Source organism: Phycodurus eques, chromosome 15 (genome assembly GCF_024500275.1).
Source record: "Phycodurus eques isolate BA_2022a chromosome 15, UOR_Pequ_1.1, whole genome shotgun sequence".
Taxonomy (NCBI): domain Eukaryota; kingdom Metazoa; phylum Chordata; class Actinopteri; order Syngnathiformes; family Syngnathidae; genus Phycodurus; species Phycodurus eques.
The window spans coordinates 23,845,857-23,865,283 of record NC_084539.1 but is presented as its reverse complement, the minus strand read 5'-3'; the positions used below and the strand labels follow the sequence as shown (position 1 = coordinate 23,865,283).

The window sequence follows — 19,427 nt, the reverse complement described above, 5'->3', positions numbered from 1 at the left end:
TGCGGTAGGCCACCGTGAGCCTCCGGGTGAGCCACTGTGAGCCAGCGGGTGAGCCACTGTGAGCCAGCGGTGAGCCACTGTGAGCCACCGTGTGAGCCACTGTGAGCCACCGGGTGAGCCACTGTGAGCCAGCGGTGAGCCACTGTGAGCCAGCGGTGGGCCTCCGTGAGCCACCGGGTGAGCCACCGTGAGTCAGCGGCTGAGCCACTGTGAGCCACCGTCAGCCGGGGGTGACGTGTCTCGTGCCGCAAGGAGCCAAGACCTTAGGCCGGAGCCACAGAATGCACTAGCCCTTGCTGCAGTATTGACTGGTAAATGATTAAATAATAATGACAATCTGGTTAACGTAATTTTATTTGAAGCACACTTCTAAAATTAGGAATTAAGGAATGTAATTATGAATCGACAAAATAACTGTCAAATATCGAGCTTTTTAAAGAAACAATGTCATTCAAATCGTTTTATTTCCCTGGATGGCTCAAGGACACTCGGCAGCTTTTGGAGTTTTAGCACCTCTGAGGACTTGCTTGTGCTTGGATTTGTCTGAAGCAGCAAAAACAGCCTCTTGATTCTTCAGTAGACGAGATTTTCCATTGTTGTGGCTCTTTTTCTTTAGCCGGTCTTGATTGCTCCTGGTGTTGTTCATCTGTATTAGCAGGGCTGTGTTTAAACTGACCCGCTATCTTGCGACACTTTCCCAATGCATCACTAAAACTCTATCAGCAATGCTGACAGTGACGGATGGCTCTTTACAAGATGCGAGCAATACAAGGTACGTGTTGGCATGGGAGGCGTCTTGCTGCAGCTATCGCTGTTCCAATTGCGGTGACTTTTGATCAAATTCCTCATTTGTCTGCCGCAGTGGGAAAACGCTCTGCACAGTTTTCAGCATAGTGATTGTCTTCTGCACAGCCAGGGCAAAAGGCTGCGGATGCCACGTCCCGTCTGCGACATCAGCACTGCGTGCAGTGAGGCTGACCTAATTATTATTATTAAGGTCCAGTGTGGCGGCACGGTGGGCGACTGGTTCGAGCGTCAGCCTCACAGCCAGGGTCTGTGTTCTCACCCTTTAAGCAAGTCAAGGCTATTTGTATAGTCTCAAAGGGCTTCACAGGCCCACAGTTGACACAGATGGACTACATCGTCTCATCTAAACACACATTGTGGAGCAACACATGTAGACGGATAATGTAACAATACCCACTGGCATTATTCTTTATCCTCAGCAAAGAAAGACCAATGTTACTGCAGCTTGCAGAGGCGTTGCGGTTGTCTGGATGAAAAATATTTTTGCATTCTCATATTGCATTATTCTGTCTGTATTATACTGCCCCCAGGAGGCCAAGGCGAACACACCAATAGGAGCAGCACAATAGCCATTGAATTGAAGCAAAAAATGTGGCATAAACTGTTTCATTGATTTACATTCTAAATAATTGTCATTGCTGTGTTTTCATGAAGCCCAATTTGATAGTGTGCTAGTTTTCTTATTAAAAAAAACACACTTTGCCCTTTGGGTTTATTGCAGTTAGGGTATCACGATGTTGAAATGAGTCAAGGAGCTTTTTTTGGACATAAATAGTGAGTGTTCTGCCGCCGTCTTGTGCCGTCAGCAGCAATTCTGAAGCTTTCTGCCCCTTTCACACGCGTGCACATGCGCACTCGCCGTGTTTGATCTTGAGTGTAACTTTGATGTGTGTAAATGCCACAGGTCTCAGGTGTGTGTGTGTGTGTGTGTGTGTGCGCGCACACTAAACTAACTAAAGTGTCTTTCTCGTGTGTTTCCTCCCCACTCCCACCATCGCCCCCTTCAGGCACAGCCCGTTCCGGCAGCACAAGACCAAAGACAAACACGAGATTGACAGGATGACGCTTACTATGGTAAGACGCACGCACAAACGTGTCATGATGGAAGCTTCCGGAACAGTCGCGAAGCCAACTGACCACACTGGGACTTTTGCCACTTAAAAATTATTTCTGTAGGTAAAAACCCCTCCCGAAATGGACTCAGTAGAGATTTTAGGCTCGTTTTCTGATTTTCAGCCAGATTCTGGCCCGACCACATTTCGAACACGTCAGCCTGACGACGCAGATGGCGGAAGTGTCCATTTTGGAGATGGAAAAAGGGGTGTTCCAAAGGCAATTTGTTATTTAACATTTGATCCAAAAATTACTGATATCATTGAAAATGACTGCCAGTTTCATTTTCTTGAGCAAAAAAAAAAAAACAACTTAAAGATCATAAATATAGGAAATATGGACCATGAAGACCATATAGATCTTTTAAAGCCTTAATTAAAAATAATTACAAAGCAATTCATTCATTTCACAAATAATAACCTGCATTTGAATGGCGTTTTGTGTTCCAAACCTTTTTCAATGTACGATTTCCTGGTACGGCGATAACACTGACTCGCACGTCGCGGCTCGGCCACCGAAACGGCGGAATCTGAAGAAACGACTGATGGGAGGCAAATTCACTGGCAAAGCGGATTGCCATAGACCGCTTCTCGTGGTAGAAGATAAACGTGCTACATATAGGCAGCGACAACTTCTCAACTGCCATGTGGAAACCACTTCAAAGGCAATAATTGGAGTGTTCTGAAAAACTGCCCTACAAACTTTAGGTGTATTTAATTTTGACCAGGAATGTTGTTTGTTTTTCCCCCTACTGTTTTGTAGGGTTAGGCAGTCTGTCCAGTCTGTCTGTGTCATTTGTTTGATTCAGTCATCTACTAAAATCAATTTCAATTCAAAAAAGTTTTTAAAAATTATACAATTAAAATGTGATTAATCAAGATTAATTACATTTTTTAAGTGGGTCCCGCCTCTTATTTATGAAATGTAACTAAGTCAATAATAGCTCATGCCATCACTACAAGCGGTGAACGTACAGCCCGACGGCGTGCAGAAAGGAGGACTGCTTCTCAGTTTTGTTTCTATTTTGAGCCTTTAGCAACCTTACGGCAGAAGAGCTAAAAGAGTTTGCGGCGCAAACGGTCATACAGCCGAGCACAGCGCACATGATCGGGTTGGGTCAAAATTTCCGGTTGTCCAAAGGTAGCAGAAGTCCTTCATTTTGGAGCAGATTTAAATGATGCCATTCAGAGAAAGTCAACCCAACCGGCATTTAAAGGAATATGTTAAAAGACATCAGATACGTTTGTCCAAATCAAAGGAGTTGTAACGCGTTACGGCCGGCATCACTCCACGTTGCGACTATGGCGGATAACCGCTGCTGATGACAAGGAAGGCGCTCAAGTTCTTGTCTAGTGGGCGACTCATGCCACACGTCAAAGTGCGTCTTGGGGTGCCGTTGGGTGCCCCCCGCGCCCGGCCTGAAAAAAATCAATCTGCAAAATGAAATGTTGAAAATGTTTAATGCTAGAGCTCCACAATTCAGTACTACATAGTTGCCAGTTTTCAGCAATTCAAACATGTAGAATGTACTTTGAAACAAATTTCTCTGAATTCACTTTACTGGGTCTTTTTCTTGCGTCCTGTGACAATGACGACGACACATCCGCCCGACTTCAAAGACTGAAACGTCTCGGCGCCGCATTTCTTTTCCAAATGTGCAGGGGGCGCTGCTGAATCAGTGTTTGGCTTTTACGCGCAAACAGCTAAAGTGTGATCTTTGGCTATCATCACAAATCAGATGGATCAGTTCGTCCGGTGACTTTGTCTGCTTCAGCCTTTAATCCTCCTACTTTTGGTCGTTAAAAAAAAAGCTCTTCTAATGGCACTCATGTGATGAAGGGTCACGTCTCGTGAACGTGCAAAGCGAGTGACCTTCTTCTTCTTCTTGCATATTTGAGAACGTGGAACTTCCCGACTCGTTCACGGCCGAACTCAAAGAACTTCTGGAAGGTCTCCTGCAGCGCGACGTCGCCAAGAGGCTGGGATGCCAGGGCCGGGGGTAACGAACACACGCACGCACACACACACACGTCACGTGATCTGACATCAGTTCTTGCATGCTTGAATTCTTATTAATGAAGCATTTTCAAGGGTTAGAATTTAAGATCAAAGTGCTAAAACACCAAGTTTCTATAGCGCCCGTCCACAAGGTCAGCTAGAATCGAATGTGACTTTTTGCTGACTTTTGAGCTGTTGGAGAAGACGAGGCGGCGTCATATCTTCACGCAGGAGAACAGCTCTCCCCCGGTGGCCGCACGAGGACTAACATGTTTGTGTGGCCTGTCAATCAGGGCGTCCGAGGTCAAGGACCATCCCTTCTTCAAGGGCATCGACTGGCAGCAGGTCTACCTGCAGAAGGTAGGTTGAGGGTTCATCATTATATTTATTCGTTAAAGTTAGGAAGTCTAATGTGTGTGTGCGTGTTCAGTACTCGCCGCCATTGATCCCGCCCAGAGGGGAAGTCAACGCCGCCGACGCGTTCGACATCGGCTCCTTCGACGAGGAGGACACCAAGGGCATCAAGGTGAAGGGGATAAACGCGCACTCACACACTTGCACGCACACTCAAACACGCTCACACTTACTCAGGCACTCACACGAATGCGCACTCTCACACAGACACACATAGTAATGCACACACACTCATACAAATGCTTCCACACACACACACACACACACACGATGCTGCAGTCCAAGTCTTTGGTCCCAAGTGTGGTGTTGTGCGTTTGTGTGTCCAGCTCCTGGACAGCGACCAGGAACTGTACAAGAACTTCCCACTGGTGATTTCCGAGCGTTGGCAACAGGAAGTTGCCGAGACCGTCTACGACGCAGTCAACTCGGACACAGACAAGAACGAGGCCCGCAAGAGGGCCAAGAACAAACAGCTCGGACACGAGGAAGGTAAGAAACCCGCGACAGTGTAGAGCCAAACCCCCCCCCCCCCCTTTTTTTTTTTTTCTTTCTTTCTCTCTCTCTCCCCCCGTTTTACCCTTCCCACATGCTTTAACAAACATTAAATGATTAAGACACATTTTACAATATTACGGGGCAAACCGTGCTTGCTTCAAGCTGTATTTGTCATAACAAGAGAAAGAATCAAATGTATACTTAAAACACCCAAAAGAAAAAGTCTGCAGCTTCATGTTAACATAATGTGAAATCACATAGGCTGGCTAACAGAAATTAGCTTAAATGTTGGGGTAATTCTAAACATTTAAACAGGTGCTACTCACAGCAAGACATATAACAAAGGAGAATTGAACACTGTATATTTAAACACCAAATGTTCAAACTAAATAATTTTGTCTAACGAGTATTAGTAGCTTAATGCTAACATGTAATGCAAAATCTCGTAGACTGGCTAACATAAATTAGCATCAATGTTGGGGTAATTCTAAACTGTTGTCAAAAGAGATTGGCTCCAACTAGCGGAGACAGATTCCTTGTGTGTTTTGTAACATGGCTAATAAAGCTGATTCAGATTCTGAACTTCTACTTTAACATATGCGGAGCAAAACCACGTAATGAAAGCGGATTAAACATTATATATTTAAAGACCATTTCCAACCAAACCAAATTATTTTGTCTAACAAGGGTTTGAACCTCAATGCTAACATATGATGCAGAAATTCAAGGAGAGGCTAATTGAAATTAGCTTTGATTTTAGGGTAATTATAAACCTTCAAGCAACTGCTATTATAGCACACATGGCGCAGCCACACATATATCGATAAAGTATTAAACATTGTATATTTAAACCTGCAAGCCATTTTTGTTTTGTCAAAAAAAAAAAAAAAAAAAAAAACATCCTTTTCAGCCGAGCCTCTACTCGAGGAGACGACATAGAACATCTTGCTGTATTTTTCAGTATTTTCTTTTTTTATATTTAGTGAATGCCCAATTCAGTTCCATCGCTGGCATGGTTGGCGGCGCACCGCGAATGACGTAACGGAAATGAAGACATGGAAATGACGCATTTTACTGACCAACGGGTGGAGCGCGGTTGTAAAAAGCTCACTAAACATTATATTGCATTTCTGTAGCAGAAAGTGATCATACAATAATTACTGTGCAAACAAAAACAATAATTAAAACCAAAATAATTGCTCTGAACGAACGCGGTGTCTTTCTGAGGCCTTAGCTGCCCAATAAGGTGCCTGATGTAAAATACACGACATTCACCACCAACAATGCAGCACTGATAGGGAATCTATAAGAATGATCTCTTCCAGAGAGTCCCTCTTTCTTTCCCTACTGGCCATACTTCAAAACATCACAAACGTGTGTAGAATCACATACATGGACAAGAACCATAACACGCATTGCCTGTGTCATATTGTAGTGACGGCTCTGTTCTTTTGTTGTAATGCAGAGAAGCTCAAGCTTAGCAGGCCCAAAAGTTACATACGATAGCTGTAAAGACTAAAATTTCTAACCAAACCAAATCGTTTTTTCTAACTGAAGTTGGTAGCTTAATGCTAACATATTATGCAAAACACCATAGACCAGCTAAGAGAAATTAGCATTACATTAAGACTGTGTCCGAAATCACTCACTATACTCGCGCTACAGTGCACTATATAGTGGTTACGCCATTTTGTAGTAATGTCCGAATGCTTAGGCTGTGTCCGAAATTGTTCACTCACTCCCTACCCCCTATGTAGTAGTGCCCAAAAAAGTAGTGCCCAACCGATGGTCACGCACCGAGTCGTGATATACCATAATGCGTTGCATCTTAGCGGGACTAAACGCGTCGAATTTTTCAGATAAATGTAAGTAACTTTTCAACAAAGACAAAAAAAAAACGCAACACATATTTGTTTACAAAATGTTCTCATTTTCATACATGCAAATTAGTCGCCTTTCGACGAAATTCACCGTTTTGAACTCAAACTAGGTCTTTTAAGTGAATCGTATAGAGCCGATGAGTTTTTCCTGGGGGGGTCGCTGTCGTCGTCATAGGCTGTTTCGTATTCCTTGAATGCTGGCAGACACGTAATTGTGAATATTACTCCGCGGCGGACTAATATGCGAGTGCATCGGCCTGAGGTTCCACCAGTGCGGTCGGGACCTGCTTTGCATAAGTCACAGGTGTGTACGAGACCAGAAAAAAACACTTAAGAAGTAACTGTACTTTTACTCCGTTACGATGATCTAAATGTCGCTCGCTACTTTTATTCCGTTCATGCTGTGGTTAAAAAAATCTGAAGTTACTATTTACTCAGTACTTGAGTCATTATTTCACTGTGTACTTTTTACTCTTAAGTATTTTTTTGGAGGACTACTTTTGACTTTTCCTTGAGTCACGTTATTGTCAGGTCACAGTACTCTTACTTGAGTCCAATATTTGGCGACTCCCCCCACCTCTGGAGCGGACATCCTCTATTGCTACTCTTACGTTTAAGCAACATTTTTGCTCATCAGATCAGCCCGTGTCGTATTTGTTGCAATGGTCTTTCGGATTTTGGCGTTGAGGTGCTGCGGGTCGCGGCCCCGGTTGCGCTCCCAGCGGAACCGCGAAGCGCACGTCACATCGGCGACAACAGTTGACCCGCTAGTACATCTTGTATTAATTAGGAAACGCACCTACAATTATCGAATTAGTTTACGGATGTTAATGTTAAATGCATTAAGCGACGGAGCGATGTTAGGGATTATGTCACAACACAGAATGAACTCACTTCAAATTCAGAAATGGGCAAATATTATACTTAATATTTTCCTGGAGGATGCATTTGGGATTAGCCTTTGAAGATGGTCATAGTGCAAAATGAAGTGAAACAGACAATGATTTTCGTCAATTCTTTTCCAGAATGAGAGCCCTGAAAGAGGAGGATGCTATTCATGTGGCACATCTTGAGGCAGGCATCAGGTGGAGATGGGCATGGCTCAAGTTGGAGGCCAAAACAAAAAAACTAAGAAATAAGGCAAATTTAAATTAATCTTAAATTTGTACATCATCATGTACTTGAGCGGAGTAAATAAATGTTTTTCTGCGTGAAGAAAATGAGTTTATTTCGCCTTATTGTACTCTTGAGCTATTCCAGATTGCTTAATTTATGTTCAAATAAAATCAAATGTTTATTTATTTATTTTTATTTGTCCCCTTTCATGCCTTTGGTGTTTGCATGTCTGCATTTCAAAAAAAAAAATAATAATGTTTTGTGCAACAGCTGTGACATCATTAACACAGCGTCGTGTAGAGTCCGAAAGCTGTTACAAATAAGCTCACTATGTAGTGCAACCCTACATGGGGAGTCGGTAATGGTGACTGAGTGAACCATTTCGGACACAGTGTAATCCGCTTCTTTTCTTCTATGTTGTTGTTGTGTGATGATGACATGGTGCTGCTTTTGTTGTTATGTTGTTGTTGTTCAGACTACGCGCTGGGCAAGGATTGCATCATGCACGGCTACATGCTGAAGTTGGGGAACCCGTTCCTCACCCAGTGGCAGCGGCGCTACTTCTATCTCTTCCCCAACCGGGTCGAGTGGCGGGGAGAGGGAGAGTCACGGGTCAGTCACTGCCACTCATCACGACTCCCGCGTCATATACGTCTGTACGCGTTGGCGTGCGTGCGTGTAAACGCTCTCACTTTGTGTGTGTGTGTTTGTGCGTGTGTGTGTGTTGAACACGCAAAGGAAACATGGCTGGCGAAACACTTGACGCAGCTCAAAGACTCGGTGAGTGGCTGCCGTGTTGTTGGCTTGTAGACTCTGCCCCGTCCCCCTCCTGCCGCTAGTTGAACAACTGCCTGTCTCGTCACCCTCACACATTGATGCTCAGCTGTCGTGTCTCACGGGAAATTTGGGAAGTTAAAACTGAAGAACGACACCAGGTCCCAGCCTCTAGACTCCAGTGTCAAGCCATCAGGTCCGGGTGTCTAGTCCCAAATCTAAAATGAATCCCGAGTCTCGAACCCGGGTCTCTAGTCCTTAGATCCAAGACTGTACTGTAAGGCATCAGGTCCAGGGGCCTCATTTATCTAAGAGTGCATTCTACATTCATTCATAGGACTGAAATTGAAAATGTAAGCAGAAAAAGATCTGTATTTATCAAGGGTTATCCCGATACGACATTTTCACTTCCGATACAATACCGAGATTGCAGCCTCGAGCGGTGGCCAATCCCGATATTGATCCGATACGACATCAGCACCAATCCTACATAATTTGAATACTTATTTTGGATTATGGAATGATAGAAACGGCTTCAATCAAATTATATTACTCAAACAGAGAACAATAGAGGGGGGAAAGCTTCCCATTTATTATAATCCAATGAGTTAGATGAAGAAAAAAAAACACCTGAAGCATAGATACAAATTGTACTATGTACTATATACGACTATAATTATATAAGACAGACTTTGTCAGGTATGCACAAGTGTGTACAGAACGAAATTTTGTTGCATTTGGCTCAGCACAGCGTTTGGAATAAATACATTTAAAAATGTAATTAATCAGAATCAGAATAATCTTTATTTGCCAAGTATGTCCAATAATTAGTGAATAAATAAGTTGATCAAATCAAAATGCACAAATGTAGTTTATATACCTCTGCAGCAGTAATTAAACATTGGGATTTTGAGAAACACAGTCATCAGAATCATCTGATTCTGAACATAATGTGCTTAGCGACGCTTCGCCTTCCGCTCACACCGCTTTCGCTTGCTCCTCCGTCGGCTTGCGCCGCCGAGCCAGGCCGCTGCCGCGTAGGCCGCCGGCTCTTTCCAGCTCAAGCTCTCTGAGGCGACTGAAACCCAGAGGCCCTGGATGGTGGTCATTCCAATAGCAAGTGCAGGCCATCATATTTTTGGCGGCGTAGCGAAGAGTTTTGGTCAAAATATTTGGAACTGCCGCAGTTGTTTTGACTGACACTGTTGTGATCACGTGGGCTCTGCATGCGGGTCCGACCGCGCTCGATAGAAGAGCCGGAGCGGAACGGACCGCTTGTATCCGAGCCCTTATGTCGGACATTCGATATCATCCGATACTTAAAAGAAAAAGGGATGGGTGTCTGTTATGCATTAAAAGACCTGGGGGTGCGGGCAGGGCGGAGGAGCAAAGCGCCTAGACCGGGAACCGGCGTTGATGTACTGAATCTCAGTCCGAAGCCCGAAACTCCGCAGCAGCCCCGCAAGGAACCCTAAGTATTAGCGTGTGTCAGGATCCGAATAAATATTTACAGTGAATGGTGTGAGTGTGGGTCGAGTGAGTGAGTGAGAGCCACGTTTCCTACAGGCCGGGCCGATCCGATCCGATCCGCTCCGGCGGGTCGACCGCAGGGAGCGAGGACTGTTGCACCCAGCCCTGCAATACCGCCCCCGGAACACCCACCCTCCCCATCTTAGCCAATGCCCGCCCCAGAGTGCGGGAAGTGGACCCAGCCTAGGCAGTGACAAAAAACCCCACAGCAGACCCCAGGGTCAGCAGGGTACCCCCGCAAGAAGAGTGGGAGGCGACCACAGCCGGACGCAAGGAGCGGAGAGAAGAGGAGGAAGCAGGCCCGAGAAGCGACAGCGGGCCCCACCGCCCCTCCCCGGCAGCCGGAGCGGATGCCAGTCGGCACCACCACAGCACCCGCGGAACATGAACCAATCCACCACCAACGCGCGCCGGGAGTAAAGAAAATACCGCCCCCACAGTGACATGATGATTGCTTTTAGGTTTTTACACTGTGTCTTGCTTACGAAATGTAATAGATGTCTGACATTATTTGTGGAACTTCGACCTTAAATGATGTTCCCGGATACAAGCGGCCGAAATGAGTTTCCTCCGCAGGGTGTCCGGGCTCTCCCTTAGAGAAGCTCGGTCATCCGGGAGGATCTCAGAGTCGAGCCGCTGCTCCTCCACATCGTGAGGAGCCAGATGAGGTCCCGGACGCCTCCCCGGTGAGGTGTTCCGGGCACGTCCCGCCGGGAGGAGACCCCGGGACACGCCGGAGAGACTACGTCCTTCGGCCGGCCCGGGAACGCCTCGGGATCCTCCCGGAAGAGCTGGATGAAGCGGCCGGGGAGAGGGAAGTCTGGGCGTCCCCGCTAAAGCTACTGCCCCCGCGACCCGCCCTCGGATAAGCGGTAGAAAATGGATGGATGGATGGATGGACGATTTTTTTTTAGTCTCCATATTTCAAGAATATTCAAGTTGTCCATACACTGCTCTAATATATCGATGCATAGTGGCTGGTTGCTATTTTTGGAATTTGAGCGATCAATGAAGGGATTAAGAGTCAGGTTAAAGTCGCCACCCGTGATAATTGTGGAATTGGCTGAAAAGTGAAGTGTGAAAATAGCTTGTGGACAAAGGCTGGCTCATCTTTATTAGGAGCGTATACATTGATGATTGTGTATAGTTTGTTAAATATTGTTGCCTGTATAATTATGTATCGGCCTTCTGAGTCCGCTACTGTACTATTTATTTTTAAAAAGTAGTCTTATATAAACTAGTATTGAGACTTCTCTTTGTCTGCTGTTATAATAAGCCGAGAAAGCCAGAGTGAAATTCGAATCAGTGAGGTATTTTTCTTCGGTTTTGATTAGATGATGTGTGAGATCTGTTTTAAATTTAGTGAAATAATCTTAATTCTCTTTGCCTGTGATCAAATGCCATTGACGTTCCACGATACAAATGTTATGTGTGACATAATGCGTGCGTGTATCGTAATTTTGCATGAATTGGGTACACATTTTTGTGGCAGCAAATGATATGGTATTGTGTTGATGTTATTTGAAGCAGGTGATAAGAATGATATATTTCAGTACAGTAAAGCCAGGGTACATAAAGGTTAGCAAACATACAACCCCAAATCCAATGAAGTTGGGATGTTGTGTGAAACAAATAAAAACAGAATGCAATGATTTGCAAAACACACATCAGTGCTGAAGGAATCAAATGGTGTGTAGCGGTTTGTCGTGCACAGGGAGGGTATTGTGACAATTGTGTGTTTAGCGTGTGTGAGCGCAAGGGGAGAAGGAACACAAAGCGAAAGTCGTGAAGACGCGTGGTTTTGTCTGAGCAAAATGAAAAGGAGCCAACAAAATACAACAAGCTTTTGACAATAAGGAGACCCAATCAGAACTACTTATCTAGTCGAGCCAGGGGGTGACGTTGGCATCACGAAACAGTTTGACCGTCGACCTCGAGCTTGTTGACATCCAACCACACTCATTTGCCTTTCTTACGGTTGTTCTACATCAACGGCCCCTCGTTGATTTCCTTGGGGAGCTGGTGGTTCATTCCAAAACATGTCCCTTTGAGCTCACGACCTTGTGTTTTCACAAACTTTTTGGGGGGAAGTGTTCAAACTTAGCGACGATGGGACGTGGTCGGTTTCCTGAACGGGGGCCTCCTAAGAGATGAACAGGGTGAAAGGAAAGGTCGAGCGCGGACATCATTCCCTTTTTAATCTGCGCCTCGGGTTTTCCGGAGCGTTTTCTGGAATGCCCGAGAACATGAGAATGCCGCGCATGCGTCTTGATTGAATGTCCAGCATGGTTTCCTTCACGATTTTGTATTCCATTCTGAGAGTTTTCAATTCCGCTGTTGTTGACATCAAGTTTGATCGAAGTGCAGCATGATCTAATCGTAGCTCCTCGACCTGTTTCTGTGTAAACTCCGAGCTGTTTTTGAGCTCGGTGATCGAGTGTAATTTATGATTTCTTGTCCATTGAGTGGGGGGCACTGGCCCGTGAGTAAATCTTCAGTCCAAGTAGATGAATCTGCCTTCTTCCTCTTCAGAGGTTGTTCAGCGCGGGAGCTGGGATTCTCCATGTCGCAATGTTTTCGTCTCCGGAAATCACGTCGTCTCTCGCGTTGTCACAGCATGTCACTTGCGCTTCCTGTTTCCCACGATGCTTTGCATCCTCGTCTTATAGTTTGACTCTTTGTGTCGCAGCAAAACCTTCTGACGATGGAGCAAATCGTTTCTGTGGAGGAGACGCAGATTAAAGACAAAAAGTGCATCCTGCTGCGTATCAAAGGAGGGAAACAATTTGTGCTGCAGTGCGAGGTAACGCACGCACGCACACACACTCGGGGCGGAAGGGATTTTGAAAACCATCCAAATGGTTCAGTTCGGTCCGCATGTGTCCCGTTGGGTTCGGCACGCGCAACTTTTTTGTTCTCCTTTACTATTGAGCGTGTCCACCTGTTGCTATTCATACAAAAGAATAGGTTGGCTATCTGCAAATACACGATATTGACAAAAGTACTGGCTCACCTGCTGTAACTCCTAATATGATCTGAAGTGGCATCCCCTTCCTAATCAATAGGGTTCGATCTGATATTAGTCCACACTTAACAGCTTTAATTCTTCTGAAAAGGATGTTCACAAGGTTTAGGAGTGAGCTTATGAGAATTTATGAGCATTCTTCCAGAAGCGCATTTGTGAGGTCACACACTGATGTTGGACGAGAAGGCCTGGCTCTCAGTCTCCGCCCTAATTCATTTCAGATGTGTTCTATTGGGTTGAGGTCAGGACTGTGCAGGCCAATCAGGTTCCTCCACACCAGACTCTGTCATCCATGTCTTTCTGGACCTTGCTTTGTGCATTGGTGCACAGTCACGTTGGAGCAGGAAGGGGACAGCTCCAAATTGATCCCACAAAGTTGGGAGCATGCAATTGTCCAAAATCTCTTGGTATGCTGAATCCTTCAGCGTTCCTTTCATTGGAACTAAGGAGCAAGTCTTTTGGATATTTCCATGCTCCCAACTTTGTGGGAACAGTTCTTCCATTTCTAACATGGCTGTGTACCAGTGCACAAAGAGAGGTCCATAAAGACATGGATGACAGAGTCTGGTGTGGATGAACTTGCCTGGCCTGCACAGAGTCCTGATCTCAACCCGATAGAACACATTTGAAATGAATTAGGGCGGAGACTGAGAGCCAGGCCTTCTCGTCCAACATCAGTCTGTGACCTCACAAATGCGCTTCTGGAAGAATGCTGATAAATTCCCATAAGCTCACCCCTCTCAACCTTGTGGACAGCCTTCCCGCAAGAGTTGAAGCTGTTATAACTGCAAAGGGTGGACCGACGTCATATTGAACCTATGGATTAAGAAAGGGATGTCACTTTAGATCATATGTGAGTCAAGGCAGATGAGCCAATACTTTTGGCAATATCGTGTATATCAGCGTTGTGCTCAACTAAACAAGCCCAGATTACATACTGACTAAAGTACATTTGTGACTAAATTAGACAAATTTGTTTGGCGGTTAACCGTGGGACTTTTCATATGTAAATTAGGTGCCTTGGCTCAACAAAGGTCTTCTGATCAAACGTGATTGAGCTCGGCTTATGCATAAAGTTCACTATAAACTTCATTCTTATGTTAGTAGCAGCATTGCTATACGCTTCCGGTCAAGTCCACAAATACATGTTTTTGGCTAAAACGCCACCACGTTGAATTTGAAATGAAACAAATAAGATGCGCTTTAACTGCTGCTTTTCCGCTTTAATTTGAGAGTCAGGTCAATGGTGTCGGAATTGCAACAGTTCTGTCTTCCACTTTTTAAAGGCTAGGTCGCTACATGCTAGCATCGCGTTTCCTCACGTGAAGCAAAGTTTCCGCGGCTAATCAAAACATCTCAGTCAGTCACCAACATTATAGCGATATCACTTTTTGGAGGACATCGTTGCTTGAGCCGTCGGCGGGAAGGAGGGTCGTCGAGTGGACGGTTGTGAGTCGGACGGGGGAGAGCTTACATCGGAGAGAGAGAGAGACGCGGAAATGCCGTCGTAAGCTTACTGTTTCTCGCAGTTCTGTGTCTGTTCTCTCCAGACGCGTCCCGCTGCGATTTAATTGGCTGCTGCATCGCTGGACGGCATGACAAAGATGACGTGCCGCGGCGCCATCTCGGCTAACTTGCTACTGTGCTGTGGCGTGACATTGTCGCCTCATTGAGAAATGAGGGGGGGGTGGGGGGGGAGTTGTGCATGTTATGAAACGAACGGAACACATGCGGACCAAACCGGTTGGATGATTTTCAAAAAACGTACCTCTTCCCTAATGTGTGCGCGCACACACACGGACACCTGTAAGCACGCGCATAAATACCCTAACCTACATTCACACCAACACACACGCATGGACCCACACATACACACACTTGCATGTACGTGCCAACACACACATACATGTGTACGTACACACGCCCACACCTGCATGCACATGCTCGCGCTCACACTGAAAGGCCCGTACGCGTACACGCGCCGGCCGCGCGCAAACTTCACTGTCGCTGTTGTCGTCCGCAGAGCGATCCCGAGTTGGTGCAGTGGAAGAAGGAGCTGACCGAGGCGTTCACCGAAGCTCAGAAATTGCTGCGTCGTGCTCCCAAAGTCATCGGCAAGAGTCGCACCGGCGGCGTGGTGGAGCTCTCCAAACCCCCCCTCACGCACCGCAACAGCAACGGCCTGTGAATGCGCACGCACGCACAATACATGCTATACACACACACGCACACATACGCACTCTCACACACGCGTTACGACCAATTGTAGTTTTCCCGCCATGGGACTTTGCCAGATGTGGAGCAGAAGCAGCATGTGAAGAACTTTGCATGTACCCCCCCACCCAGGACCCCCTCAACACACCCCCGCCCCCCACTCTCGCAAGGACCCCAGGGGCAACCCCCCCAAGTATTATGAAGTGCGTCAAGTGCCAACATGGCCTCTTACTGGAGGGGGCGGGCTGAACATTCCACTGCGGCAAACAGGAAGTGAACACAACACAAACTCGTCTCTGATTGGCTGCCGCTCACCCAATCGGTAAAGACTGCGATTCCGCTGCACTCTGTTGCTATGGTAACTACACACACTGGTTGGGGGGCGTCAGGGGAGTCTTGTATATATTTGTGTTCAGTGTTTGCAACAGCATCTGTATGGGCGGAGGGAGGGAGGGGCGGGGCTAAGACAGGAAGTAGTTATTTGTCACCCTGGCGACGCCGCATTCTCACAGGAAACTGGAAGTGAGCTCTGAAAGGAGGCAGAGTCAATCAACATAAGCCCTGTTAGCATTTTAGTTGGTGCTAGAAACACCCAAATGAGTTTTTGGTGCAGAGTGCAGAACAGGGACACGCTCTAGAATGCTCTAGAATGAAGTTCGAAACAAACTAGAGTGTAGAATGCTGGATAGTGTTTTCTACATGCTAAAACAAATTTTCCAGAATTCCAGATCTCGTGGGTTCTACAATATAATGGAGCATTCTGGTGATTGGTAATGAACAATCTGTATTATTCGGCGTTTTCAAGCGTTCTAGAATGTTCTATAACAGTATAAACAAATCCAAATTGTTCTAGAATATGCTACCAAAATAATTTTTTAAAACCTAGCTGGATCCAGAGGGTTCTGCAACATTATGGAGCGTTCTGGTGTTTGACAATGAATGTTCTACAAGGTTCTGCATCACTATAGTTATCTCCAACTATTTTTGAGCGTTCTAGTGTTTGACAATAAATGTTTCCAACATAGTAGAATGTTCTACAACATTTTAGAGCAATCTACATTCCAAAACATCCCAGCATGATGTACTATATTGTAGAATGTTCCAAAATAAATGTATGACTACATTTTAAAATATTTTAAAAACTGAACTATAATGCCTGGAATGGTAAAAAATGATTGTTCTACAACTTTGTACAACAGTCAAGAAAGAGCTACAACGTACTAGGAGCGTTTACAACATAAAACATTCTAGAATACACTGCAATGTTGTAGAATATTCCAATCTTAATGTTTCATCTACAGTACTTTGTAGAATGTTCTCGAAAGTTCTAAACAGAACTGTAATGCCTGGAATAAAGGTTCTGCAATTTTTTAGAACAATTTAGAAGGTTCTGAAATATACAACATAAACCATTATTCTAGAAGGGTCTACGACATTCTAGGAATTCCAAACTGAAGGTTTTAGGATGACAACAATGTTCTATAACATTCTAGGATCTAGAGAGTTCTGCAATGTTATAGAGTGTTTTAGTGTTACACCACGAACGTTCTACAGTGTTGTACCGCATTCTAGAGGGTTGTATATCTATGTACTTCATTCAAAATCATTCTTGAATGTTCTAGAGCGTTGCGTCGTCAAAGAGCATGGCGGCGGTGGCAATGGTGACGCCGAAAGGAGCGCTGTGACTGAGCCGTCGAGTGCGGCGGAGGAGTTAGCGTGGTTCGCCCGATTAGCATCGTTAGCGCTGGTTTGTTTTGTTTGTGACGGCGGGTGGGCACCGTCGCACCTCTCAAGGTGTCTTTTTCAGTTTTTTTAGGCTTTTCATTTTGTGTCGTTCGTCCGTGCATCTTTTTTAGCGCCATGTGCTAACTCGCTACATGCTAGTGTCAATGTGCCAAACAAAGGGGGCGGAGCCAGCGGGAAGCCTTACACGTCCCGTCGCGCCGACAAGATGGTGGCTGGTCGCCGTTTCTCCCAAGGGAACAAAAACTGACCAATCGCGTGACCGCCGCCACTCCCCACTTCCTGTTCATGCTGTTTGGACGCTACCGGAGCACAGTGACAAAATAAAAGTATAAATAAATGAAATAAAGAAATATATGTGTATAAGAAAGCTTTACGTTTATTTAAAAGATTTAATGTAGAAAAAAATACAAGAACATTTGGGGGATTTTATTGTGATTTTCTTTCAGGTGTTTGTGGTGAACAATCTTGCACATAAAGACTTTCAAAACAAAAGCCTCCTCTGGTCTTTTTATTAGGGATGCGCCTCACGTCATTGTGGATTATGATGAATTATTGATTATTGCCGTGATATCATCGTTGATCTTTATTGACACACAGGAAGTTGGACCACCAACGGTTTAAACTAAAACCTTTTTAATCTGGCTCACTTCCTGTTGCCTTTACCAGTCGAAGCAGGACTTGCCTCGAGTCTCTGGTCCCAATTCATCTGGTCAAGATTTTAAATTCCAGGTCATCACGTTGAAGTTTTACTTCCTAGGTTATCTGGTTTTAAGTTTTAAAGTTGTATGAAATTGAAAAGCTAACCAAACTACGGAAGCGTATTGCATTCACTTGGATTCAAATAAAAATAAAAAAACCTCGTTTTCCTGAGTAATTGTTTTGAGGGCTTTGTTTTTCTGACTATTTTTGTCTGTTTTTTGGACTAATTTTTTCACATCTGTTTTTCTGACTAATAATAATACCATCTATGTGACTCAAAGACAGGAGTATCTCCCAGTGTCTTAAACCCATATCAAAATAAAACTTGATCAAACTGAATAAACTGGTCATGTTGCTTACTACAGATTGCGCAGTCACTTGCAGTTCGCAGGTTCTCGCGTGAGTTCGACGTGTCCCGATAACTCAGAAAAAAATTAGTCAGAAAAACAAAGCCCTCAAAAAAATTACTCAGGAAAACGAGTTTTTTTTTTAAATCCAAGTGACTGCAATACGCTTCCGTACGAACACAATCGTGTGCGCTTTTATTTTTTTGTCGAGCGAGCCCGTATGAGAAGTGGGCCATCTCACACGACCCCGCCCACCTGTGTGACTCCGCCCCTCCCTCCCCCTCTCTTCAGCTGCAGCCGTCACTCAATGTGACAGCTGAGGTACCAACACCCCCGAATATGCCATTTGTCACCCCTCAAAAATAAAAAAATACATTCCACTCATAAAATGTTTGTATAAATGAGTTTGTAGTCCTCCAAGAACATTCTCTAGTGGTGTTCACACAAAAGTTCAAGTTTTAAGCAGTTCCCCCCCTTCCCCGGAGTGGTCTCGGTGCCCCCCCCGCGGCCCCCCGGGGTTTTATTTATAGGACACGTCTCTTACTTGTCGAGAGTTACGCCACTCGGACACGCCAGACAGCAGGAAGGTTCGCAGAGAGTCCAGTCCTCCTCTTCGGACCTCGTAGACCTCCTTAACGGTAACTTGATTCTTTGAATTCTGAATTAGTTTATTTTGAGTTTCCTTGTTTTTGGTAGCACTCGAAGGGAGTTTTTTGGGGAGCCCAGGGGGTCATTGTGGCCTGAGACTTTGCTGCTGGACAGGATTTGGTTTTTGCGGTGGCCTTTGTGGGGAATTTGTCCGCATCTGGATCTGGTTCTCAGCAAAGTGGGAGGAGCCAAGCGTTGGCCTGTGATGTCACTTTGGATCAAAGAGTCCACAAAAAGTGCTGTGAGCTGCCCTCCCGGGCCAAGGCCCAAAGGGTACAGTCCGCTTTAGTGGCCTCATCACTAACTAATAATTCGGCGTTTTATTGAAAGTTGTGCCGCTCCGGTCGTGACTAAATTGTTAACCCCTATACTAGGAAATGTGGTACAGTCCGGTCCTGCTCAGACAAACAGGCCACCATTTTCTCTGAAGAATTTATTTTCACTTTTTGCCATTTGAGTCGTGACAAAAACATCCTCCTTCCTCCAGAATAGCAAATGGTACAGTCCTGTTGTAATATGTTGTGGGGGAAATGACTTGGTCCGATAGAAAATACTTGAAGACAAAGTTACTTGTGCGGTTTATGATGTTTCCAAAGAGGTCAACCAATTAAACATCTGGGA

At 45.2% G+C, this 19,427-nt stretch overlaps 2 protein-coding genes across 11 annotated transcripts in view; both read left to right on the top strand.

The window, feature by feature from the left end:
- Nucleotides 1–17,607, top strand: part of grk3 (G protein-coupled receptor kinase 3) — a 56,926-nt gene extending 39,319 nt beyond the window's left edge. Inside the window, exons 15-23 of one of the 4 annotated variants that reach the window (XM_061697575.1) lie at nt 1,815–1,881; nt 3,819–3,919; nt 4,212–4,278; nt 4,349–4,444; nt 4,659–4,821; nt 8,299–8,435; nt 8,562–8,603; nt 12,817–12,930; nt 15,176–17,607. In XM_061697575.1, coding sequence (XP_061553559.1) covers nt 1,815–1,881; nt 3,819–3,919; nt 4,212–4,278; nt 4,349–4,444; nt 4,659–4,821; nt 8,299–8,435; nt 8,562–8,603; nt 12,817–12,930; nt 15,176–15,340 — 952 coding nt within the window. In that variant the 3' untranslated portion in view covers nt 15,341–17,607. The remainder of the gene's footprint in view (nt 1–1,814; nt 1,882–3,818; nt 3,920–4,211; nt 4,279–4,348; nt 4,445–4,658; nt 4,822–8,298; nt 8,436–8,561; nt 8,604–12,816; nt 12,931–15,175) is intronic. The other 3 variants (XM_061697577.1, XM_061697576.1, XM_061697578.1) reach the window with 3 other exon arrangements.
- A 1,105-nt stretch (nt 17,608–18,712) lies between these two features.
- The window catches only part of LOC133413335 (unconventional myosin-XVIIIb-like), a 29,101-nt gene continuing 28,386 nt past the window's right edge, over nt 18,713–19,427 (top strand). For all 7 annotated transcript variants that reach the window (XM_061697569.1, XM_061697571.1, XM_061697568.1 and 4 more), the window contains exon 1: nt 18,713–18,796. The gene's annotated coding sequence lies outside the window, so the exon portion shown is untranslated. The remainder of the gene's footprint in view (nt 18,797–19,427) is intronic.